The following is a 21,519-nucleotide window of genomic DNA, read 5'->3' as shown; positions in this document are numbered from 1 at the left end:
TTACCGTAGTGGATGTCGCCACAGGTGTCGCACTTGATATCGCGTCAATCACCGCAGTGACCATCGCTGAAGGTGTCGCATATGATATCGCTTCAATTACCGCATTGGCTGTCGCCATAAGTGTCGCTCTTGATATCACCTAAATTACCGCAGTGAATATCGCCACAGGTGTTGAAGTTGATATCATTTTTCCACCTGAATAATCATATTTGGATTATTTACTTACGGGGTATCCCTCATGCGGAAATGAACGAGGAGTAGATTGAAAAAAAAAATTCATGAATATTCAAACAAGTGAATGAGTTACCTCATTTCCAAAATCTGCGAGTGTCACTCATGAAAAATGATATCGCCTCAATTAGGTACCACAGTGACTGTCGCCACGAAACTGGTTTTATCGATTTTATGTCATTATTATTGTTTTTCAAATTTTTTCCAATGTTTTAATTTTTTTCAACTTTTTTCATTTTTTTTATTTTAGTAAACAAATCTATACTTACCATCAAGATCCTTCCCGTTTAAGCACTCCAGCTAAATTATCACAGTGTGAACTCGAGACCATTTATTCACGAATCCTACTGGACACAGCCCATCAAAAAAACCAATCAGCTCGAAGTTACGTGATTGACGCTTCGATTGCGTCGTCGATTACCTTGATCGCATCATCTGTTTGCGACAAATGGTTGAAAATGGTTCAGAATGATTGTAAAAACCGTGGAACGTGAATATACGATCAAAAATAGATTTTTAATTGCCGGAGTGATTTTCCCAACCCGTGAAGTTAGATCCGAGAGACTGAAATTATCGGAAACGTTTAAATTTATCGGAAAATTTGAGGATTATTTATTCACAAATTGCTCGGAGAATTGGTATCGATATGTCGACAGGTGGATCGAAAATAGGAGTGATAACCCAGAAAAATTATAAGTAGGATATCGAGACTAGTTACTCCGACTAAGTAGCAGAAATAGCCGAACAATTTTCGGATTTTAAATAGCCGTAATTCTTCCGATAAAACATTTTTTCGTTATGCTGATAAAATAAGGGATAATCTTGACCTTATTTCATTTGTAGAGCGAAAAAAACGCTCGATGGAAGATTCGATAATATGCGGTTCGAGAGGCCTGATCAGTTCTCCGTTGACATATTTTTTCAGTATGTGAATAGGTTTTTGTAGTCCATTTTTTTATCTGAATTTCATCAGTATGTTCTAGAGGAGTGTTTGGAAATTTATAGAACCCTGGAAGTGCTCCCACTACCGAAAAAGTGAGGGCAAGTGTCTGATTGCAATATTCGACATTACTCAGCGCAAGAAACTCGATCGGTTTTACGGTGATATATTTCTTCTATGAGAAAATTGGTTGAGAGTTTGAGGAGAATGATTCTGCAGCGATTCATGGACTGATGATATTAATTTATTGCAATTATCTTCCAACTATATGCCTGACAAACAATTCTTAATTACCAGATAATTATTTCATTCCAAATTATAAAGTCATGTATTTGAATCTTCCCAAATGATTGTCTCACTACGTGAATAATAGATGGAAAAAAATTATCGTCTAAGTAACAGGAAATTTTACCAACTCATTATCACCAAATGTTCCTCCAAATTTTAGCGCCAATTTTTGGAGCTAAAAACAGCAGCAGTCGCAGGCCAGCCGCCTCCCGAATGAGTTGACAGTGGGAATTAATTTTTTAATGATTAATCAAACAATTGATTTTTGATGTGTCACTAGCGTATGGGGCGCGCTACGCGCGCCTTTACCCAGAGTATGGTTGTCTATGTTTCTTTTAGTACAAAGGTATGGTTCCGAGCAAATTCATGTCCGGTTCAATTTTATCTATTTGTTCTGACCTTTTTTACTTTTCATATTTGATTTACAAAAAAAAAAAATTATTCTTATTATTATTACTCTTATCGTCGATTTCACACTTTTCCTTTATTTTATGATGAGTTTTTTTTCCGTCAATTATTTAGGAATTATTTAGTCATCATTTTTTATTTAATGGTCTTCTACTGAAGTTGATGACTTATAAAAAAAAAATTAATTCAAAAATTGAAAAGAAACTAAAAAACTTTTTTTTAAAAATACAACATCATATAATTTCTAACCCGGTGACAAAAAACGTTACATTGGATTTTTTATAATGGATAACTGTGGGCTCATAATACAAATTAGTACACAAAATCTGAGATGTCTAGTCCAAGTTTTACGCGTATTATGGACACTACATTAACTTTAAAATGAAAAATGTCGATTATTATTAAACTGATCCTAGTAACGTCGTAATATTATGATGTTTTTCGATAGATATTATCGTAAGGAATACTTTCCCGCCAAAAACTTCAATTCGGTCACGTAGTTTTTGAGATATTGAACAAGAAAGATTTTGAAGAAATTGCTATATCTCGGAAACTACTGGGCCGATTGAGCTGAACTTGCGCCACACATGCTCCAAAATAATACCAAATATACGACAAAATTTCAGATTTTCAGCTCAAACTTTAGTTCTTTTTTTGGGGGGATTTATAAAAAAATTCTGAAAAATCGGTATACACATTCGGAGATACATACACACATTTTCTAACAACATCATATTTTCACGTTTCGTGATATGCTGTGATGATGACCAAGACTTTAAAATGGTTAGGTCTCAACATTCTACCCGGCCGGGTTTTGAACTCGGAACCTTTCGCATGTGAGGCAACGAGCTTACCCACCGCGCCAAGCCACCGGGATGGCAAATTTAGATTGAAAAATAGAAGAAAGAGGAAAACGAAAGTGGCTGAAAAATCTAAAAATAATTTCAAGAAAAATTCCTCTCTTGGAGACATTCCATGAAGGATCAAGGTGCATCCTGATTTTTTTTCAAATTTTTCAATCAACATTTTCATACATCATTCACATTTTGTGAATAAAATGGACTTTTTGGTGTTGACGGAGAATCAGCTTTTCCGTGATTCAACTTTGAGCGCGCTTGGCGGCTTAACGGTTGAAATTAGGAATATGCTGCTAGTGACTTATTTCTAGGAAATTTAATGCTCTACAAATCATGTCTTATGGATTTTTATCCTATCTATTGCGGTTTCACCAACGTAAAGGGAAGTACGTCACGTGGATGCCCACTTTTGCAGTTTTGAATTTTTTTAAACAATTTTCCGGTCCGCTAGAATTCCAAAAAATTGGTATGTGTTTCATATCATTTTTCCGTATGATATGCGGTGGTTGTCATCCTTGTTCTAGGATTCTTGATTTCAAAGTCGTAATTTGACTGGCCTATCACCATTATATACTTCAGCCACCACACAGATACGGACCTCTCTAACCGTACCCTTTGAGTGACCAAACTTTATTCATTAATATCTTTTGAATGAAACTAGGGATTGCAAACCATTATTGGACTTTTCGATTCAGAATTTAACCTCCAACCCTCCATGTCAGGGAATACCTCCTTTTAGGACATCCTGTATAATGCATATCTTTTCAAGTTTATAAATATATTTCACATATCTATTCATTTCCATGCGAGCATTGGGATTCAAAATAGATGATGAATCCTTCATACATTCTGTTCTTACCAGTTTCAAGTTGCTCTACGAAAAACGTATTCTTCAAAATAGATATCCAAAAGATGTCTCGAAGAATATTCATTTAAAATTCATCATTTCCACGTTCAAGATTTCCTTCATCATTCAAGATGATCTTACCAATCAAAGATTCAATTTTTTTATATTCAATTCCAGGAAGGAATTGGGATCGTTTCTGCGCCGCAAGTACAATTCCCATCGAATCCAGTTGAGGCAATGGATAGACTTCTCGAGTACTCATTTTTGAAAGCGTGCAAAAAGATAAAGAAATCCGAGCTTCCCATTCTGAGTTCAAATTTCTTCAAGAATCATCTAATTCCCGCTTGCCCACCTAATGAATGTTTAGACATGAAAAAATCGACTTACAAAAAATTGTCGGTCTTCCTAGCCAAAATGAAGTCAACGAAAGTAATCGACACGATGATAGCTAAAGGTGTTGAAAGTATAGTATACATCCAGAGTGAAAACTCATTATTAAAAGAATTGGTGATAAACGAAGAGTCAGAAGAATCATCAGAAAGGCCTTCTAATGCACCCGTTGTAGCTGAGTGCTATAAGATCACCGCTGACGTAAGTCCAATTCTTTCAAAATTTGGGTACGAAAAGGGTCATATCATGAAGCGACCGGAGATCCGAAAATGTTTCATGGATTACGTGAAAAAGGAAAATCTGCAGGATGGCAAGTTGTTAAAATTGAACCCTCAACTGGCTGGAATGTTCAAGACTAAGGAAAATGTTGTGACTTTGACAATGGAGGATGGAATCAACAAATTTATTGGGCGTATGACGCATACGCATGAAATAACGGTTGCTGGCGCGACTGTTCTGCATGTTGGAAAATTAGAACCCATCGATATTACTGTGACAACTCGATGTAATAATAAAAAAGTCACCTTGGTTAATAATTTAGAACAATTTGGTATAAGGCTTGATGAGTTTAGTAAAGAGTGTCAAGGTATCGGTGCTAGTGCTACCGTCACAGATGTCGCTGGGAAAAAGACGCCGAGTGTTCTTGTTCAAGGTAATCAGGTGATTCATGTTTATAAGTTATTGATGGAAAATTACAGGATAAATAAGAATTATATACGAGGATTGGAGTTTGCTCCCAAGAAACGAAAATGATTCTTTTTCATATTGGAATAATTATAATAAGGTAGGTCATATATGTTATCAACGATAATTTGTTTGTCGATTTTGAGAGGAATTTATAAAAATAAAACGAATAAATAGAAAATTCTATGAAATTATTGCACTAGTGTTCAAATTTTTTCTATATATGCTGTGACGAGGCATATTCATTTATTTTTTATTATTTTTCTACATATTTTTTCCCACTACACACTGCCCCCTAAAATGTAAATCCCGCCACCGTTGGATACCCCTTCCCTCACTTTTCCCCTCATCGCCCCTCTACCCCTGCCCCTGGACATCACGAAGACATCAGCCGAAGGAAGACATCAGTTCCGGCCCCACCCGATTAATTGGAGAAGCCATCGCCTCCTGGAAATTCCCCATACTAGACCCCCGAATATTCACCACCAGCAATAATCCCTTGCGAGACATCCCTGGATTGTGGTCATCGTCACCACTCACCCGTGCTGATTGGCCCCGATTGCTCCCGAATTAAAACCCGAAGGACATCGACACCTGACGAACCCCCACGAATCGCGAAGGAAAAGAAGAGACCGTCACTCGTGCGTTAGCTGCCCCGTGAGTCGCCACGTGCCCCGAAAGTAGTAATAGTGAATACAGTAAAATTCGCCCGGAAGTATTGGCGGATAAAAAGAGGATTTTCGATACATCGAGCTCATGCCAGCTCTAGTATTGGTACCCAGGAAACCCCGAGGTGGAAAGGAGGCTCCCCAGGAAAACGCCCTGGTATTTTGAAGGAGTGCAAGGCGCCGGTGGAATTCCACGTGTTCGCCAGAGTGAAGTCCCATCGTGAGTACGAGTTACCCCCCTCATTTTCCCTCTTGTCCCCACAATATTACCCTTCATACCCCCCAACGGTGAGCCTACACTCTTTTGTTTCTTCCCCATTCAGTTATTATTTGGATATTTAGTTGCATTCCCTTGACACGATTAGCTTCTCCCCTTTTATCTGCATTAGAGTCATCCCCTTTTTACGTGTACAAAAGTTGCCTGGCCTTATCCATAACCCTAGATCCAAGTAAAAGGCATTTCAAGCGTCTTACGACGATCTATCATGTAAATTAATAGAAATATAGATATTCAGTTAATTTTATCCCTCATTTGTCCTCATTATTTAATTGCTCTAAATCCCCCTTTTAGGAAATAATAATGATTAAATATTGAAAGGTTACAATGCTTGTCTGTTGTGACGTAATGCCGGAGGTTCACGGAACCCTCTGTCCACTACGCAGCCCTCCGGCACTCAAGTAAACGTTGAAACTACAAATATTGGGCGCAGGTTGTTTTCACCAGAACGGCCACTAAAACAGAAAAATTACGACTTCAAAATCAAAAACGATAGAAGAAGCATGAACGTATGTAATGCGCACAAATGATATGAAGAACATATAAAATTTTAGAGATTGTAGCGTATGACGACATTTTCCGAAATGAACCAAACAAAATCCAAATCCTCCATCCGCAGAAAATCCTTGAAACGAAGACAATCAGAATTTGGCCCTTTTGGCCTCTCCTGCTCCGACTTTTCCAAAATTCTCCAAAACTAAATCGATGTACGAAGGTGCTAGTTACTCTTGCGAGAAACTGTCGTTGGGGGCCAGCGGACTTTCAACACCACGCAATCAACAAAACCGCAACCGTAGGTTGAAGGGAACGGGAGAAACGAAAACCGGAAGTTGGGAAAATGGGAGGGACACTTTATGGAATTACCCTAGCTATCTCAGGGGGACAATCAGAAAACGGGGTAGGATCAGTTCCTCGGTCTTAGGAAAGGGGTCACAAATGTAATGAAATATGAAGAAATCCAATCAGAAAGAATCGAATTAAAATTCCCCCAATTCTCTAGAAAATCGGAAAATTCAAAAATAAAGAAACTTTGATTAAATGAGAGTAAATATCTTGCATATCATCTAACCATATGATCCAAACAACCTCAAAATTCTAATTTTTATTCATAAAAAATTATTCAACGAGAGTGAGAGTACGTGATTGATCTTGGGAGAGATTTACGCCAGGTAGGATAAAGAGATGGGATTGTGCACGTATGATCACATTGCATCACCCGAAATTGGAGTACATGGAGATCTATCAGCGCACTAGAGTAGAGGGTACCCGATCTGGGAAGACAGTTTCCCCCCTCCCCTCTGTCTGGCACCAGCGCGAGGGAGAGGGTGTCTGGCGGGACCGTTTGTCGGCAAACGGTGGAGGGGAAAAGTTCCACGTGTACCGGTGGTGAGTGTTAAGCCTGTTGATAGAGGGTCGAGGGTGGAAGGTGGGTGGGGGGTGGGAAGTAGGCGGGGCGATTGAAATGACTAGATAAATTTTATGATGAAAAGATAATTTATTCTATATAATTGATTCAATATAATTAAATTGAGGATACATATTGAGGGTAATTCTACCGTTACCGAATAACATGGTGAATGATTTTTTACTATTTCGATATTTATTTTTTTTCTTGTCAACAATATTTTTAAACATAATTGATATAATATTATCAGTAGTGAAGAGTTTCTGGATTAAACATGGAGAATTATTATTACAAAGCTAATGTAACATACAGATACAATAATGACCGCAAAGAATAGGAGAAAAGTCTTCAAGTCTTTTATTATTGAATTTACATAATCGGCAATTTCGCCACAATAAATGTCTGATCGGTGGTCGGAAGGCGGTAGTCCGAAGTTATCGAAATAGACTCCCTATTCCCTTGGGTTAATGTAGAAGGCAACCCAGTGGGTACCTGGTTGCGTATGGTCATCAGTGTTTGTGATTATTGCGCAGGGTCTTGGTCAATTCCTGGGGATTTGATCTGCCGCATAAACCCCGCCAGTCGAGACATCGGAGTATGGCAATCTTTTCAATAGTTGAGATATATTCATAAGCGTGATTCTTGAAGTGAAGCAGTTTCCAATGCATCTATTTGTTCAAGAGTTAGATTATCAACTTCGTCAACCCTTTGACTTTCAGAGCTGGAATTGTAATCCACAAAGTTTCGTAGTTTCTCTAGATCGTGTCGAGAAATTTCATTGCATGTGAATGAGTCAAAATTGACTCTTTTCTTTTTCTCTCTTTCTCCAAGTATCCAGGCTTTCAGTTTATAAACGTTCTGGTGAGCACGCCTGAACAATTCACAGGTAACGAAGCCGTGAAAGAGACACAGTTGGCGTGGTTCTTCCAAACGTTTTAACGAAGGACAGTAGATTCCCCAATTCACAATTGGTACCGATATAATCTTGGACAGGTAAGCACGTTTCTTTTCCCCTCTCACGTAGAAAACAGATGCGTTAGCTGTAGCTCGGCTCAATAGCAAAGTGACACTGTATGCAGGCACCTCTCCGTCTGTCCAACTTGGACGATGATGATGACGAGATAATAAGTCATCGTACCTTCTGATTACACAACTTAATTCAGAAAAGCGTCAAGGTGGCCCATCCACCCACAAATCACCATATGGATTATCAACAGACAATGTAGATATTTTTTCAGGTAAAAACTCTTCGTGAGCACCAACGAAGGCCTGGATGTCGATAACTATTTCTTCAATGAAAAAATAACTCCACTTGAAGACTCGGTTCACAATAATTGTATCTCGGAAGTATTCGAAAGAAACATTCACATTGTAACACGAAGCATGCGCGCTCAGATCAACGAAGTGTCTAAAAAAGGTAATGAAGAGGTGGATAACCCTCCTGTCATCATAAAAGAACCGAACTCCACAAGAGTACGTTCCCATAACAAGAATCACGTTATAATGTGGTAAAATTTTTGCTGGGGCAAAAATGAACGTTATGTCGCCGTTTTCCCTTGGTAAAGTCAGAAAACTGAAACTCGATGATTGTGGGCGCCAGTTGTTCTTTGTCTCGACGAAAACAATAAACCGGAATTAGGTCGAAGCGGAAAAATACAACGAAAACCCAAGATTCAAAAACACAAAAAAAAACTTGAATTTAAGGGGCCAAGGGAAAGGTGACAGGGTGCTCGCGCTGCTCAGGGGGTCGGTTGTGGAGAGAGGGGTAGGTCGAGGTGGAAACAGGTTATCGGGCTCTTATTCTCAAAAAAGGAAACACGAAGCTAAATTTTAATGCTGAAATGTAGATGGCTATATTGTTCGTAAATTTACAGAATAGATGTACTCAAATTCACCGCAAAAGAAATCAACACTAAATATTCCATATAATACTGAACTCAATAAAAAAAACAAATTTTTCCCTAAGAGAGAGAAATAGAAGATTTAAACAATGGCAATAAAAGAATGCACAATTGACTCGATAAATTTTGAATAGATAAAGAACCAGAAATAGAGCCAACATCAAATTAATTCTCTAAACTTCTATCCCTATACGAATGACCGAAAACGCGACGGGAGACGCAAGGAAAATAATACCGGAAAACTGAGAACTCAGTAACTAGGCCAAGATCGGCATAAACAATCATCCCGACCAAATGAATTAATTCTGATCAAATCCCGAGTTGAGCGCAATTAATAAACCCGAAAGGAATCCGAATAAGGCGCGATGTAGCGCGATATACGTATCGAAATTATACTCGCATTCCTAACACAATAAATTGGGATTTGCTTCAACGAAAGCATACGCAGTCAACACTCGAAATATCGAATACGCCAAATACGGCACTCTATACTCAATGGAACTTGACCTCGAGTCCCTAACAGCCAGAACGGCACAAAATTCCTACATCTGATTTCACTAAGACGGCACGAACACTCTAATACTTTGAAAAGCATTGGAAGAAGCACAATTAATCCACAAAACCAAGGCTCGAGAACGAATGGCGTAACTAGGAGAAAAAAATACAACTTAACGAGTCGCAAATCCAAAGAAAACTAGGCGTAACTGTACGCAAATGGAATCGCAAGTTAAAGCCGAAGTATTAAATACTAACGATATAACCAGCATAATTTCTAAAGAAATAATACACAATGACTCTAGACGATACGCAAATCAAAAACCTGTCGGCTAAATAATACAATAATTGTAGGCACAATACGGCAAAGAAACAAATTAATTTCTCAAAACGAGATAAGTTGAATAAGCGAAAGCATCAGAACCAGGCGCAACGGTATAGGCTCACTATGAGCATCGGCCAGAGGCAAGGGTGAGCACGAGGCTAGTCATCGGTTGACGACTCGCAACGGACTCTCTTTTAACGCGAAAACTTCCGAATTTATAGCTTTCCAAAAGGTCCTAAATTCTAAAAGAATTAGAATTTAGAGAGAAAAAATTTCCGCTTCACCCAGCCGGGAATCGAACCCGGGTCTCCCAGATACGCGCCGGGCACTCTTACCGACTAAGATACCGGGAACCAGAGAAATTCACTCTCAAATTCACCTCAAACACCGCCTAACCTCCTTTAGGCATTAAAGAATTCTAAGAGAATTAGAATTTCGAGAGAAAAAATTTCCGCTCGCAACGACTCGCAACGGACTCTCTTTTAACGCGAAAACTTCTGAATTTATAGCTTTCCAAAAGGTGTGAAATGCACAGAGAGCGAAAGCCGAATGCGTATGATCGAACGAGAATACTATACTCGTCACGTGATGACACGTAGGGAGAGATCGCAGGCTATGATAGAGCAACTGTTCAGCGCTGAGCGCAGAGAAAAGAAACAATAATAATAATAATAATGAGCACGCAAACTTGACAATTCGTAGGCGTGTAATTAACGAGTAATCTAACAATAAACTCAAATATTATACGGGATTTTCCGGCAGTTATTCGGCCAGATAAATTCTTTCAACTATCCTTTTCTCTCTGAAGCTGTATTCTCTAAAATTCTTGGGATAGAGATGTATAAACTAATCACTAAGCGAATACGCAGAACATTCAATTGTCATGATACATCATAAAACATTATCCCTAAACGTAAATGGCCTTGGCATTCACACGCATACAACGGCCATCAATGGTCGTGTTGTAGGATTTGCGATGGTCGGGAGTAACAAATCACTACTAAACGAATAAAACAATTTAATAATATATTTATTCGCCGAAGCGTCAGTCTCAACAAGTATAATGAATATTGATTTGATGCTCAGTTGCGCTCGATACAGCGGATGCCGATCAACTGCCCACGGCTCCTGTGCGATAGGACGCCGTGATAGAATAATTCGGTAGAGGCGCGAAATGTAATCCTCTATTATTGCGTTGGTGTATCCGTGAGAGGAAAGCAACGAAATACTAAATGCCTGAGGATGATGTCAGACTGTCTCCTCAGTTAGGATGTAGCGAGGCGCTGCATGTCTCCCCTGCTGGGAGAAAAACGTAGTTTTTTAGAGAACTGAAACAAAAAAAAAAAAGAAAAATTANCCGTGATAGAATAATTCGGTAGAGGCGCGAAATGTAATCCTCTATTATTGCGTTGGTGTATCCGTGAGAGGAAAGCAACGAAATACTAAATGCCTGAGGATGATGTCAGACTGTCTCCTCAGTTAGGATGTAGCGAGGCGCTGCATGTCTCCCCTGCTGGGAGAAAAACGTAGTTTTTTAGAGAACTGAAACAAAAAAAAAAAAGAAAAATTAAATTTGCTCAACGACGGGATAGTGTGGAAATTCTCTGCTGTCTCCCGGGCGTCGTAATGCTCGAGTCCGGAGGTTGCCTGGGGTCGTAAGTCCGTGTTTCCAATCGGTCGTTAAAAGTGACCGTCCTGGGCTGGCCAGAGGTTCCTACCGCCGTGCCTGCTGTTGCTTGCTGTTGTTGCCGTTGTTGATGTCGTGGACAAACTTCTGCAGAAAGCTGCCGAACCTGTTCCATGTCCTCGTGAAGAATGAACGCAGGTTTGAGGCAGTCGATAGAGATAGGAACGTCTTGAAGATAGTTGCCTCTCCCTAGTGACCTACAGTGGACAACAAAATGTCTATCGTGCCTGCTGACGACGCGATATGGTCCANAGAATGAACGCAGGTTTGAGGCGGTCGATAGAGATAGGAACGTCTTGAAGATAGTTGCCTCTCCCTAGTGACCTACAGTGGACAACAAAATGTCTATCGTGCCTGCTGACGACGCGATATGGTCCAGAGTATGGAGCTGCGGTAATCGGTCCTCCAGTCTCTGTCCTGATGAAGACATGCGTGCAATCGACAAGGCTCTTGTGGACGAAAGTTGGCTTGGTTCTNTCGTAATATGTTTCCCCTCGAAAATGTGCCGAAAATGGATGATCGCCTCGTAAATCGCTTCTAACTCTCGATCGTAAGTCGCATGATGACGTTCGGAGAGAGCAAGCTTCTTGCTGAAGAAGGCGAGTGGCTGCCAACCATCCTGATGTCGTTGTTGAAGGACGGCGCCAATTGCGCGATCCGATGCGTCGGTGAACACAGCCCACTCAGCGTGCACGTTCGGATGTGACAGATGAGTGGCTTCAGCCAGTGCCCTTTTGCTTGCATCGAAAGCAGCCTCCATCTCCGGTGTCCAATCCACCGGATGCTTTCCTTTAACGGCAGGTCTCCTGTGTGCCGCGTTGAGAGGAGCAAGAATTTCTGCAGCTNTGAGACAGTCCTTGAACCCTTTCGACAACGGTAAAGTAACCAAGTCGACATGAATATGCTCGAATCTTTGGGACGGTAAAGCAAACTCAGCGAGAGTTGCTGCGACATGCCTCGATACTTTATTTTTCTGACACGACAGGAAATGGCGACTCCAATCCAAACAGTCCTTACTCATACCTGGCCAAACGAAACGATCGGCGATAAGCTTCCGAGTTCCTTTTCCTCCGGGGTGCACGAGCGAATGCATGGAGAGAAAAACCTGCCTCCTTAAATGCCCCGACACATACGGACGAATCGTGCCCGACGCTGAGACGTCGCAGTACAATCTAATGTCCGAACCTGGGAAGCGGAGTAGCTGTAAATTAAGACTGTTGTTGTTGTTACCTTCAAGCAGCTGGCGAAGTTCAGGATCTTCTCGCTGTGATTGAGTGAGTTGCTGATTGTCGATCGCCTGGGACACTGCCTCGATACGAGACAAAGCGTCAGCTACCACGTTATCATCGCCAGCCACGTGTACGATATCAGACGTAAACTGGCCAATGAAATCCAGTCTTCTACACTGCCAGGGTGTTGCCTTATCCGGTTTCTGATGGAAAGCATGCGTCAAGGGTTTGTGATCCGTGTAGATCGTAATATGTTTCCTCTCGAAAATGTGCCGAAAATGGATGATCGCCTCGGAAATCGCTTCTAACTCTCGATCGTAAGTCGCATGATGACGTTCGGAGAGAGCAAGCTTCTTGCTGAAGAAGGCGAGTGGCTGCCAACCATCCTGATGTCGTTGTTGAAGGACGGCGCCAATTGCGCGATCCGATGCGTCGGTGAACACAGCCCACTCAGCGTGCACGTTCGGATGTGACAGATGAGTGGCTTCAGCCAGTGCCCTTTTGCTTGCATCGAAAGCAGCCTCCATCTCCGGTGTCCAATCCACCGGATGCTTTCCTTTAACGGCAGGTCCCCTGTGTGCTGCGTTGAGAGGAGCGAGAATTTCTGCAGCCCCTTTCATAAACTTTCTGTAAAAATTGAGAGCACCAAGAAATCTGCGAAGAGACTTAACGTTAGAAGGTTTTGGATATTCGAGAATCGCTCTTACCTGGTCCGCAGGGGGCTTGATCCCCTGTGCGTTGATGGTATACCCAAGGAAAACCACCTCCGGTTTGCCAAGGACAGACTTCGCTATNCAGCGAGAGTTGCTGCGACATGCCTCGATACTTTATTTTTCTGACACGACAGGAAATGGCGACTCCAATCCAAACAGTCCTTACTCATACCTGGCCAAACGAAACGATCGGCGATAAGCTTCCGAGTTCCTTTTCCTCCGGGGTGCACGAGCGAATGCATGGAGAGAAAAACCTGCCTCCTTAAATNGGCCGTTTTCTGGATGTCTTCAGCTGCTACCGGAACTTGATTAAACGCCTTCACGAGATCGATAGTCGAAAATATCGTGGATCCGTAAAGATTTGCGGCGAAATCCTCAAGATAGCGAACAGGATACTTGTCCGGGATCATCCGATCATTCAGGCCCCGGTAATCACCACACGGTCTCCATTCTCCGTTTTTCTTAGGAGCCAACTGAAGAGGCGAAGACCATGGTCCCTGACCGCGCCTAGCGATGCCGAGCTTCTGCATATTCGAAAACTCAGCCTTTCCTATNTGTCCGAACCTGGGAAGCGGAGTAGCTGTAAATTAAGACTGTTGTTGTTGTTACCTTCAAGCAGCTGGCGAAGTTCAGGATCTTCTCGCTGTGATTGAGTGAGTTGCNCGGCGAAATCCTCAAGATAGCGAACAGGATACTTGTCCGGGATCATCCGATCATTCAGGCCCCGGTAATCACCACACGGTCTCCATTCTCCGTTTTTCTTAGGAGCCAACTGAAGAGGCGAAGACCATGGTCCCTGACCGCGCCTAGCGATACCGAGCTTCTGCATATTCGAAAACTCAGCCTTTCCTATAGCCAGCTTATTTGGTAGCAAACGTCTTGGTCTGGCCGATACTGGTGGGCCGGGAGTAGTCCTAATGTGGTGTTGCGTCATATGCCTGGTGTTTCGAAGGAGTCCCTCCGGCTTCGTTATGGCAGGGAACTTCTTCAGTAGGGCTACGTAAGATGAATCCTCTTCAATCGTCTGGAGTCTGACTGAGAACGACTCGAATTTAACCAGCTATCCATCTGTCGAGAGACCAGTGGTGCTATCAATAAGTCGTCGATTCTTGAGGTCAGGCAGAAGACCGTACTGATGCAGCAGGTCAGCGCCAATAATGTACCTCGAAACGTCAGCTTCAACAAAACGCCACTTGATTTCCTTGCGTAGGCCAAGATCGAGCAGGATCGGAATGTAGCCACAAGTATTGATCAGAGTGTTGTTGGCTGCGAACAGCTGATAACCAGACGCGTCCTTTTGCCGAGAGTGCGCCCGACGAGGACACACTGAAACGTCGGAACCGGTATCCACTAGGTACTGTGCCTTGGTGGACCTATCGGTGACAAAGAGGCGACGGGATGTTAATAAAAAGCTGCGTTCCGTCGCTAATGACTCTCCCTGGAGTTTCCCTGGTACTGACAACCCGGAAGGCACTTTCCTGCCCTGTCACCAAATCTGAAATGGTACCAGCAAGCGTTAGAGTTGTTTAATACCTTTCGAGAATTGGAGCGTCTGCGAGAATTGTTGCGACCATTGGGTGGCCCTCTTGAGCGAGAACGCGACTCACGCAGCTGCATCGCAGCTACTGTAGCCTTCAAACTCTCCAGCTCATCACGAAGCGCAGAGTTGACCACATTACCCGACGAGGCCGCAATAGCTGCAATCTGATGAGGTTGAAAGACCTCATGGACCCTATCAGCCAGTTTCGCCAGGTTCTCCAACGAAGCGTCATCCTGGGCAGCAAGCGTCGCTCTAGTCTGCTCCGGAAGGTGAGACAGCCAGCGTGTCTTTAAGACCTCCTCATCGATACCTGGAACCAGAGCCTTTAAATGCCTAAGATGCTTCGAGGGTGTACGATCTCCAAGATTCTCATTGTCCAGCAGTCGTAATAAATTCATTGACCTTGATGTGGTAAAACATCGAATTAATTCATTCTTCAATGTTTGGAATGGGGTATTAACTGGTCTAGCAATAATGAGATCCTCGACCTCTGCTGCATAGACCGTATCAATTAGCGGAACAGTTTTATTATACTTATCGATCTCCGTCACTATTCCAAGATCGGTAAACTGGGTCTCCAGTTGAGCAAACCACAGCTGAGGTTTATCAGGGTTGAATGGCCTTGCGACGAGCTTAGGTTGCATCACGGCTGCAGCTGCTAAAAATGCGTTGTCTGTGGGGAGCTCCGGGACACCCGGCATCACGAACCACGAAAATCACTTGACAATTATTCACCGAAAAATCGCGGTAATCGATAAATAAAAAAAAAAATTAGCACGTGTCGTCACTCTTGCGAAATCGTTAAAGTTTTCACATACACCAGCACAGTACAGCATCTATAGGGTGCTCAGCAATGTGCCAGCGAGATAGAGAGAGACGGACGGCCAACCCTCAAGTATCCCCACTTGTTCACTCACTTGCCGCGAGAGAAAACGCGGGAGAACAGGTAGAGCGGAGAATAAGGTGCGAAAATTACCGAGGGTGAACGCAATTACCCGAAGGANTGCAGCTGCTAAAAATGCGTTGTCTGTGGGGAGCTCCGGGACACCCGGCATCACGAACCACGAAAATCACTTGACAATTATTCACCGAAAAATCGCGGTAATCGATAAATAAAAAAAAAAATTAGCACGTGTCGTCACTCTTGCGAAATCGTTAAAGTTTTCACATACACCAGCACAGTACAGCGTCTATAGGGTGCTCAGCAATGTGCCAGCGAGATAGAGAGAGACGGACGGCCAACCCTCAAGTATCCCCACTTGTTCACTCACTTGCCGCGAGAGAAAACGCGGGAGAACAGGTAGAGCGGAGAATAAGGTGCGAAAATCACCGAGGGTGAACGCAATTACCCGAAGGAGTGTGCGCGCGCGTTGTGGGCGGGGCGTATAACGATGAGGAAGACGCCGAGAATCGATTTTCCACCGACTCAACGACGCTAAACCGAGACCCCCCACGACGCCATATTGGGCATTGAAAAATAAAGCCATACGCGAAAAATGTTATGCATTAATTTGCAAGTTTAGATTAATTTTATGCACTCGCGACGACAGCCGCTGCCTGGGAAAAATGCTCGCGACGTTAACCACCGGTAACAGGGTGAAATAAACGCGCGAGATATGAGAAACAATTTCGTTGTGAAGGCACGCGCACTCGCGAGGCACTTGTTGCATTGCCGCACTCCCTTTGAATTAATTAATTAAACGCGAATATCACGTCGGGGTTACCAATGTAAGATTTGCGATGGTCGGGAGTAACAAATCACTACTAAACGAATAAAACAATTTAATAATATATTTATTCGCCGAAGCGTCAGTCTCAACAAGTACAATGAATATTGATTTGATGCTCAGTTGCGCTCGATACAACGGATGCCGATCAACTGATAGAATAATTCGGTAGAGGCGCGAAATGTAATCCTCTATTATTGTGTTAGTGTATCCGTGAGAGGAAAGCAACGAAATACTAAATGCCTGAGGATGACGTCAGACTGTCTCCTCAGTTAGGATGTAGCGAGGCGCTACAGTGTGACCTTCCACCGAAATCCCAAAACTGACCTATCTCTTCCCAATTAATCCATTTATTGAGCGGCAGTATTTCAACTGCACCTAAACGTTTCTTCAAAGTATCACATAAGTGACAACCCTCAAATAATAATTGCCCAGCTCGTTAATATCTCGGCCTATAGCGCGAAAATCGTATCAGTCCCGTATACTTAAATTTATGAAACCCCTAACGCACGATTGGCACAAAAAAAGAAACACTATTAAAGCTTACTAAAATTAAATGAAAATTCACTAGAACGGACCTACAAAATCTAAAATTATAAATTACCTAAAATTAACGGAAATCACCGAAACGCATCGGGTCAACCCTGACTCTACAGACGCTAAAATTACTCAACGTTAATTATCTTTTTTTTTAATTCAATAGAACTAAGGCTCTGGATCTTTGTCTGACTCATGAATATGGAGATTCTTTCCGTTGTCTCTGGATGGCATAAGGAATTTCCCAGAATTCATTCCAACGTAGAAACTCAAAATGAAAAGGTAACGCCCAAAAATTCACGCGAAACATCCTCAACGACAAAAATCAGAAAACAGGAAAAAAATTAAACCGAACTACCCACCATAAACGAAACAGACGAAGCCATATGCAAAAGGTCACGCCTTAAACGAAAATCACCATCCGGAGCTAATCCCGAAAAATTGAAATAATAACTGTAACGAACATGTGGGGTTGTTCGTTAGAGACACCACCAGGACCTGAAAACATCCACTTCCGGCGACACTCCGTAACGGATCGTGAGTAGAGAGAGGGAGAGAAAGTAGAATTTTGTTTCCCACTCTGGTGTGGTCATTTTTTCCGATTATCCCTGGGATAATCGAGTCGTGTTTTTCCATTTAAGCGGAGTTATTTTTCGTTGCTTCGCGCTTCCGTTTAGTAATTTTGCGGTTTCGTTTCGTTTTTAACTAATTAAGATCTGAAAATTGCGCGTTTTTGAGGGCCCATAGGGTTATCGTGAAGAAGGGCCAAATTTTAGAGTCATCCGATAACTTTTATGGGAACCACCCTATTGTTAATCTTACGGTAAATCGTGTAGGTCCGGTTGAAATACCGGCGCTCCAAATTATGATGGATTTTACGGTGGTTAACTGGTTACGTTTCAATTTTTCGGTGGAAGGTCACGTGGAACAAGTGCAACCCTTGTATCCCGTGAATTACCAGGTTGCATCAAGATTTTTGGAAATTTGGGAAAATTAGTTAGGAGTATCGGTCTTTCAACCCCGTAAATCCAAAAGAACAGACCCGTAGGAAGCGCCAAAAATCCACGGTAATTTTCCGAACGTCCACCAGTTCGGCCCAGATTAATCATTAGTCTATTTTATAAAGTTACGTATAAAATAATTAGAGTTGAGTATTTTTCGCGTTTGAATTCCCCGAAAGCATTCGATGGCGCCATCAAACCCCCTGCTTGATGTGCTAAAATCTCCGCCAATCAGAGCCCGCCTCTGTTGGCCGGAATTTACGCTGCGGTTAGTGCCCGTGACACTGACCCAGGGCAGTTAGTTCCGCGTTGACCGTCCCAAACCCCTAGTCGCGTGTGAATTTTTGTGTGCCCACATTACGCAACTGCGCACTTGGATTATTGCGAAGTTATCCTGTAGCTGTAAGGATCCAGGAAGGTCCGAAAAGGGAAGAGGACCCTCAAAAACCGAAAAGCCGTGAGTTTTCTGGTATTTTTCCTCTAATTTCGAGCCATTTTCGAATGGCGTCATTTCCCCTTTATGGCGGTATCCCTCGCGTGGCCCTCAGCCACGTGCGGTGGTTGATCACCCCCTTTATTCATATTAGTTCGTCCGAATTTGGCACTTTTTTAGGGCATTATCCCTTACCCCGGATATTTATCCACGGGTCCTTCCGGTTTTGGATCGGATACTCCACCCAAATCGGGTCGGTCCCGAGTTCTCCCCCTTCCGGTTTATCCCAATCATCTCGTGAGATAATTTACGCGTTCAGCGAGTGTATCTATGCGCAGTGAAATGTTGGCGTCTTTTCCCAGTCGAAATCGGACGATTTTCGACGTGGGTTATTCCCTTCTCCCTCGCTCCTATGGCGAGGAGTAGCCCTATTTTTTCTACGTATAAATTGCGTAGAGTTTTTCCCTTTGCGGTTACCCCCCTAACGCACCAACAAGTGGTGGCTATCGCTTCCGTAAGCGCTCCCCCGTTTAAATTTCCCTCCGGATATAACTCAATCTGGAGTGGCGCCCAATGACCCCAAAATTATGATTTTGGTTTCATGGGCTTCGCTAGACTTTTCCAAGCAAGTTGGCTATAGGTTTTTGAAAATTCACTCTACCGAATTTCCGCTACGGCGAGTTTAGTTTTAGGGAGTTTTTAGGTTCCCACAATACGCTATACGTATATCGCTGGGTTTAGAGTTTTCTCTCTCTCTCTCACTCTCACGGGGATTCGCATACCTTCCCCTTCAATTCTCGACATTCTCGAGTATTTCGGGATTAATCGATAATTTTTCGTACACATTGTGGTATGAGGAATTTGATGACCTCACTGGTGGTCGAGGTAAGCGGCCAAATATTACTTTTACATTATATAGGAGAATTCAAATGATTATTTCCAATTTAATTTTTTTTTTCATTATTACTATTTAATCAGTATTGTTAAGCATCTTTTTTTTTGTGAGATCAATGCGAAAAGAAATCCATGTAAATTAATAATTTTTCAACTTTCAATAGTGAAACACGTAAGGACAATGTCGATTTCTCCCTTTTTTTGTAGTTTTGACCACCCAATACCTGTCTCCACCTGAAATCCACCCCTCTCTCCACAACCTCGCACACTGAGCGAACCCAGGACCGTTACCTTTCCCCAGAAATCGAGTTTTTCTCCCCTTTTGAGTAAATTTTTGAGGTTTTGGGATTAGTTAAAATTAATTTTGTAGATTCCTCCGGTTTGGTAATTCCGGCTAAAAAATACCTGGCGCCCATAGATTTTTGCATTTTTGAGTTTAACTAGATGAAGGGGAAGAAGGGCGAAGTTAATAGGCATTTTTAACCCCCATACGAAAATGTCACGTTACATAACGGACCACATAGCTTTACGAGCGGGCCCAATAGCCTATTTCTCTACCCCCACCGGTGAACCCATCTACACTGGAGCTTAACTCTTGATGAAATATGAAAAAGTCAAAGGACTACCGAAAGGAATCACGAAACCGGGCGAAATACAGGTCCAGCGTAAGAAAAATGCCACTTATTCTCAAATCATCTGGGGTGGAAATGCACCATTAACAGATATTTTTGAGACACTTAAGAATCTCTTAATCAAGAACTGAGGCAATTGAATTAACCTTTCCCTTCCTAGTGAAGGAATGTATACGATCTCTTGAGAAGAGCTAAAAACCAATAGTATATTGTGCATCAAGGGCGAAAAGTCATGTTTTCCCGCCCGAGGTGCACATGCTATTTTTTAACACGCCTGCAAAGGAAAGTTTGTATTTTGCTGTCAGATGAGCGGGAGGAAAGTGAGTACTTTCCGCCCTAGGATGGAAAGTTATTCCCTCGGGCGGAAAGTCAAGACTTTCCACCCTTGGGAGCAACTTTCCACCCAAGGGCGGGAAGTACTCAGTTTCCTCCCGCTCATCAGGGAGCAAAGTACGAACTTTCCCTGCAGGTGTGTGAAAAAGGATGTTGGAGATTTCATTCGAACAGGCTCCAGTTGTCAAAAGAAAAAATTACTGCGTAGGAAAACTAAGCTCGGCTCGGACACCCTCTACTTTTTCGTACAATAAATTGAAGACATACCATAATCATGTACAAAATCCTATTCCAAAATTACAAGATGTAAGATATCTGGCACGTGAACACTTAATAACGGCCAAAGAGAGATCCATACAATACTATGATAACAAACATACATACTATGATCCATACATACTATGATAAGAAAGTCAACGTGCAGCAATTCAGACTTGGAGATTGGGCCTACCTTTTGAAAGAAAATCAAAAAGGCAAACTGGATGATTATGATGTTGGGCCCTATCAAATAGAACAAGTCATTTACAACGGTAATGTCAGAATTCAAATAAAAGCCAACCAAACAAAAGTGGTTCACGCGAATCATTTAAAAGTGGCTTTCGTACCACAAGGATACATCGGAAATTAATTTTAATAAATTTCTAATTTCCCACTTTCTTCTGATAACTTTCGGAACATATCAATTCGGAATTTAAAATACATAGATAAGCAGTATTTCAATTGGTTAAAATAGGAAGACCAATTTTTCCTTCCAGAATAATGGGCGAGATCAATCTGCACAGGAGCGTCGCCGTAACCGTCCAAGACGTTGCTGATGATTTTGGAAATTCAATACCTAAAGAGATTGCATGGAGTTACTTGGCTGGATCCATTGAAACACAGGCTCTAATTGACCCTCCCTGTGACTGGGCAAACTTAACCTTAAAAACGGGAACAGTGAACCAATTACTCAATCAAAACACGCGATGGAATCAATATAAAAAGAACGGTTCGACAATGGCCCTGGAGATCGGTTTGGTGCATCCCTCCGGCTGCTGACATAATTTATATTCATCATCCTCAAATAGGAATACTATT

At 42.2% G+C, this 21,519-nt stretch overlaps 1 protein-coding gene across 1 annotated transcript; it reads left to right on the top strand.

Moving 5' to 3' along the window:
* The first annotated feature begins 1,775 nt into the window (after positions 1-1,775).
* LOC107046359 (eukaryotic translation initiation factor 2D) lies at positions 1,776-4,820 on the top strand. The gene is made up of 2 exons (XM_015268960.1): positions 1,776-1,805; positions 3,749-4,820. The coding sequence occupies exons 1-2, from the start codon at positions 1,776-1,778 to the stop codon at positions 4,712-4,714; spliced, it is 996 nt and encodes a 331-aa protein (XP_015124446.1). The 3' UTR covers positions 4,715-4,820.
* The last annotated feature ends 16,699 nt before the right edge of the window (positions 4,821-21,519 follow it).

Source organism: Diachasma alloeum, unplaced genomic scaffold, assembly GCF_001412515.2.
Source record: "Diachasma alloeum isolate Michigan unplaced genomic scaffold, Dall2.0 Dall_scaffold_01334, whole genome shotgun sequence".
In the NCBI taxonomy this organism is placed as follows: Eukaryota; Metazoa; Arthropoda; class Insecta; order Hymenoptera; family Braconidae; genus Diachasma; species Diachasma alloeum.
This window is presented reverse-complemented; position numbering and strand designations above follow the sequence as displayed.

Coding starts and splice junctions, on each gene's coding strand:
- LOC107046359 (XM_015268960.1), top strand. CDS start 1,776: ATGGTTGTCTATGTTTCTTTTAGTACAAAG. Junction 1,806..3,748: donor ATGTTTCTTTTAGTACAAAG/GTATGGTTCCGA, acceptor ATTCAATTCCAG/GAAGGAATTGGGATCGTTTC.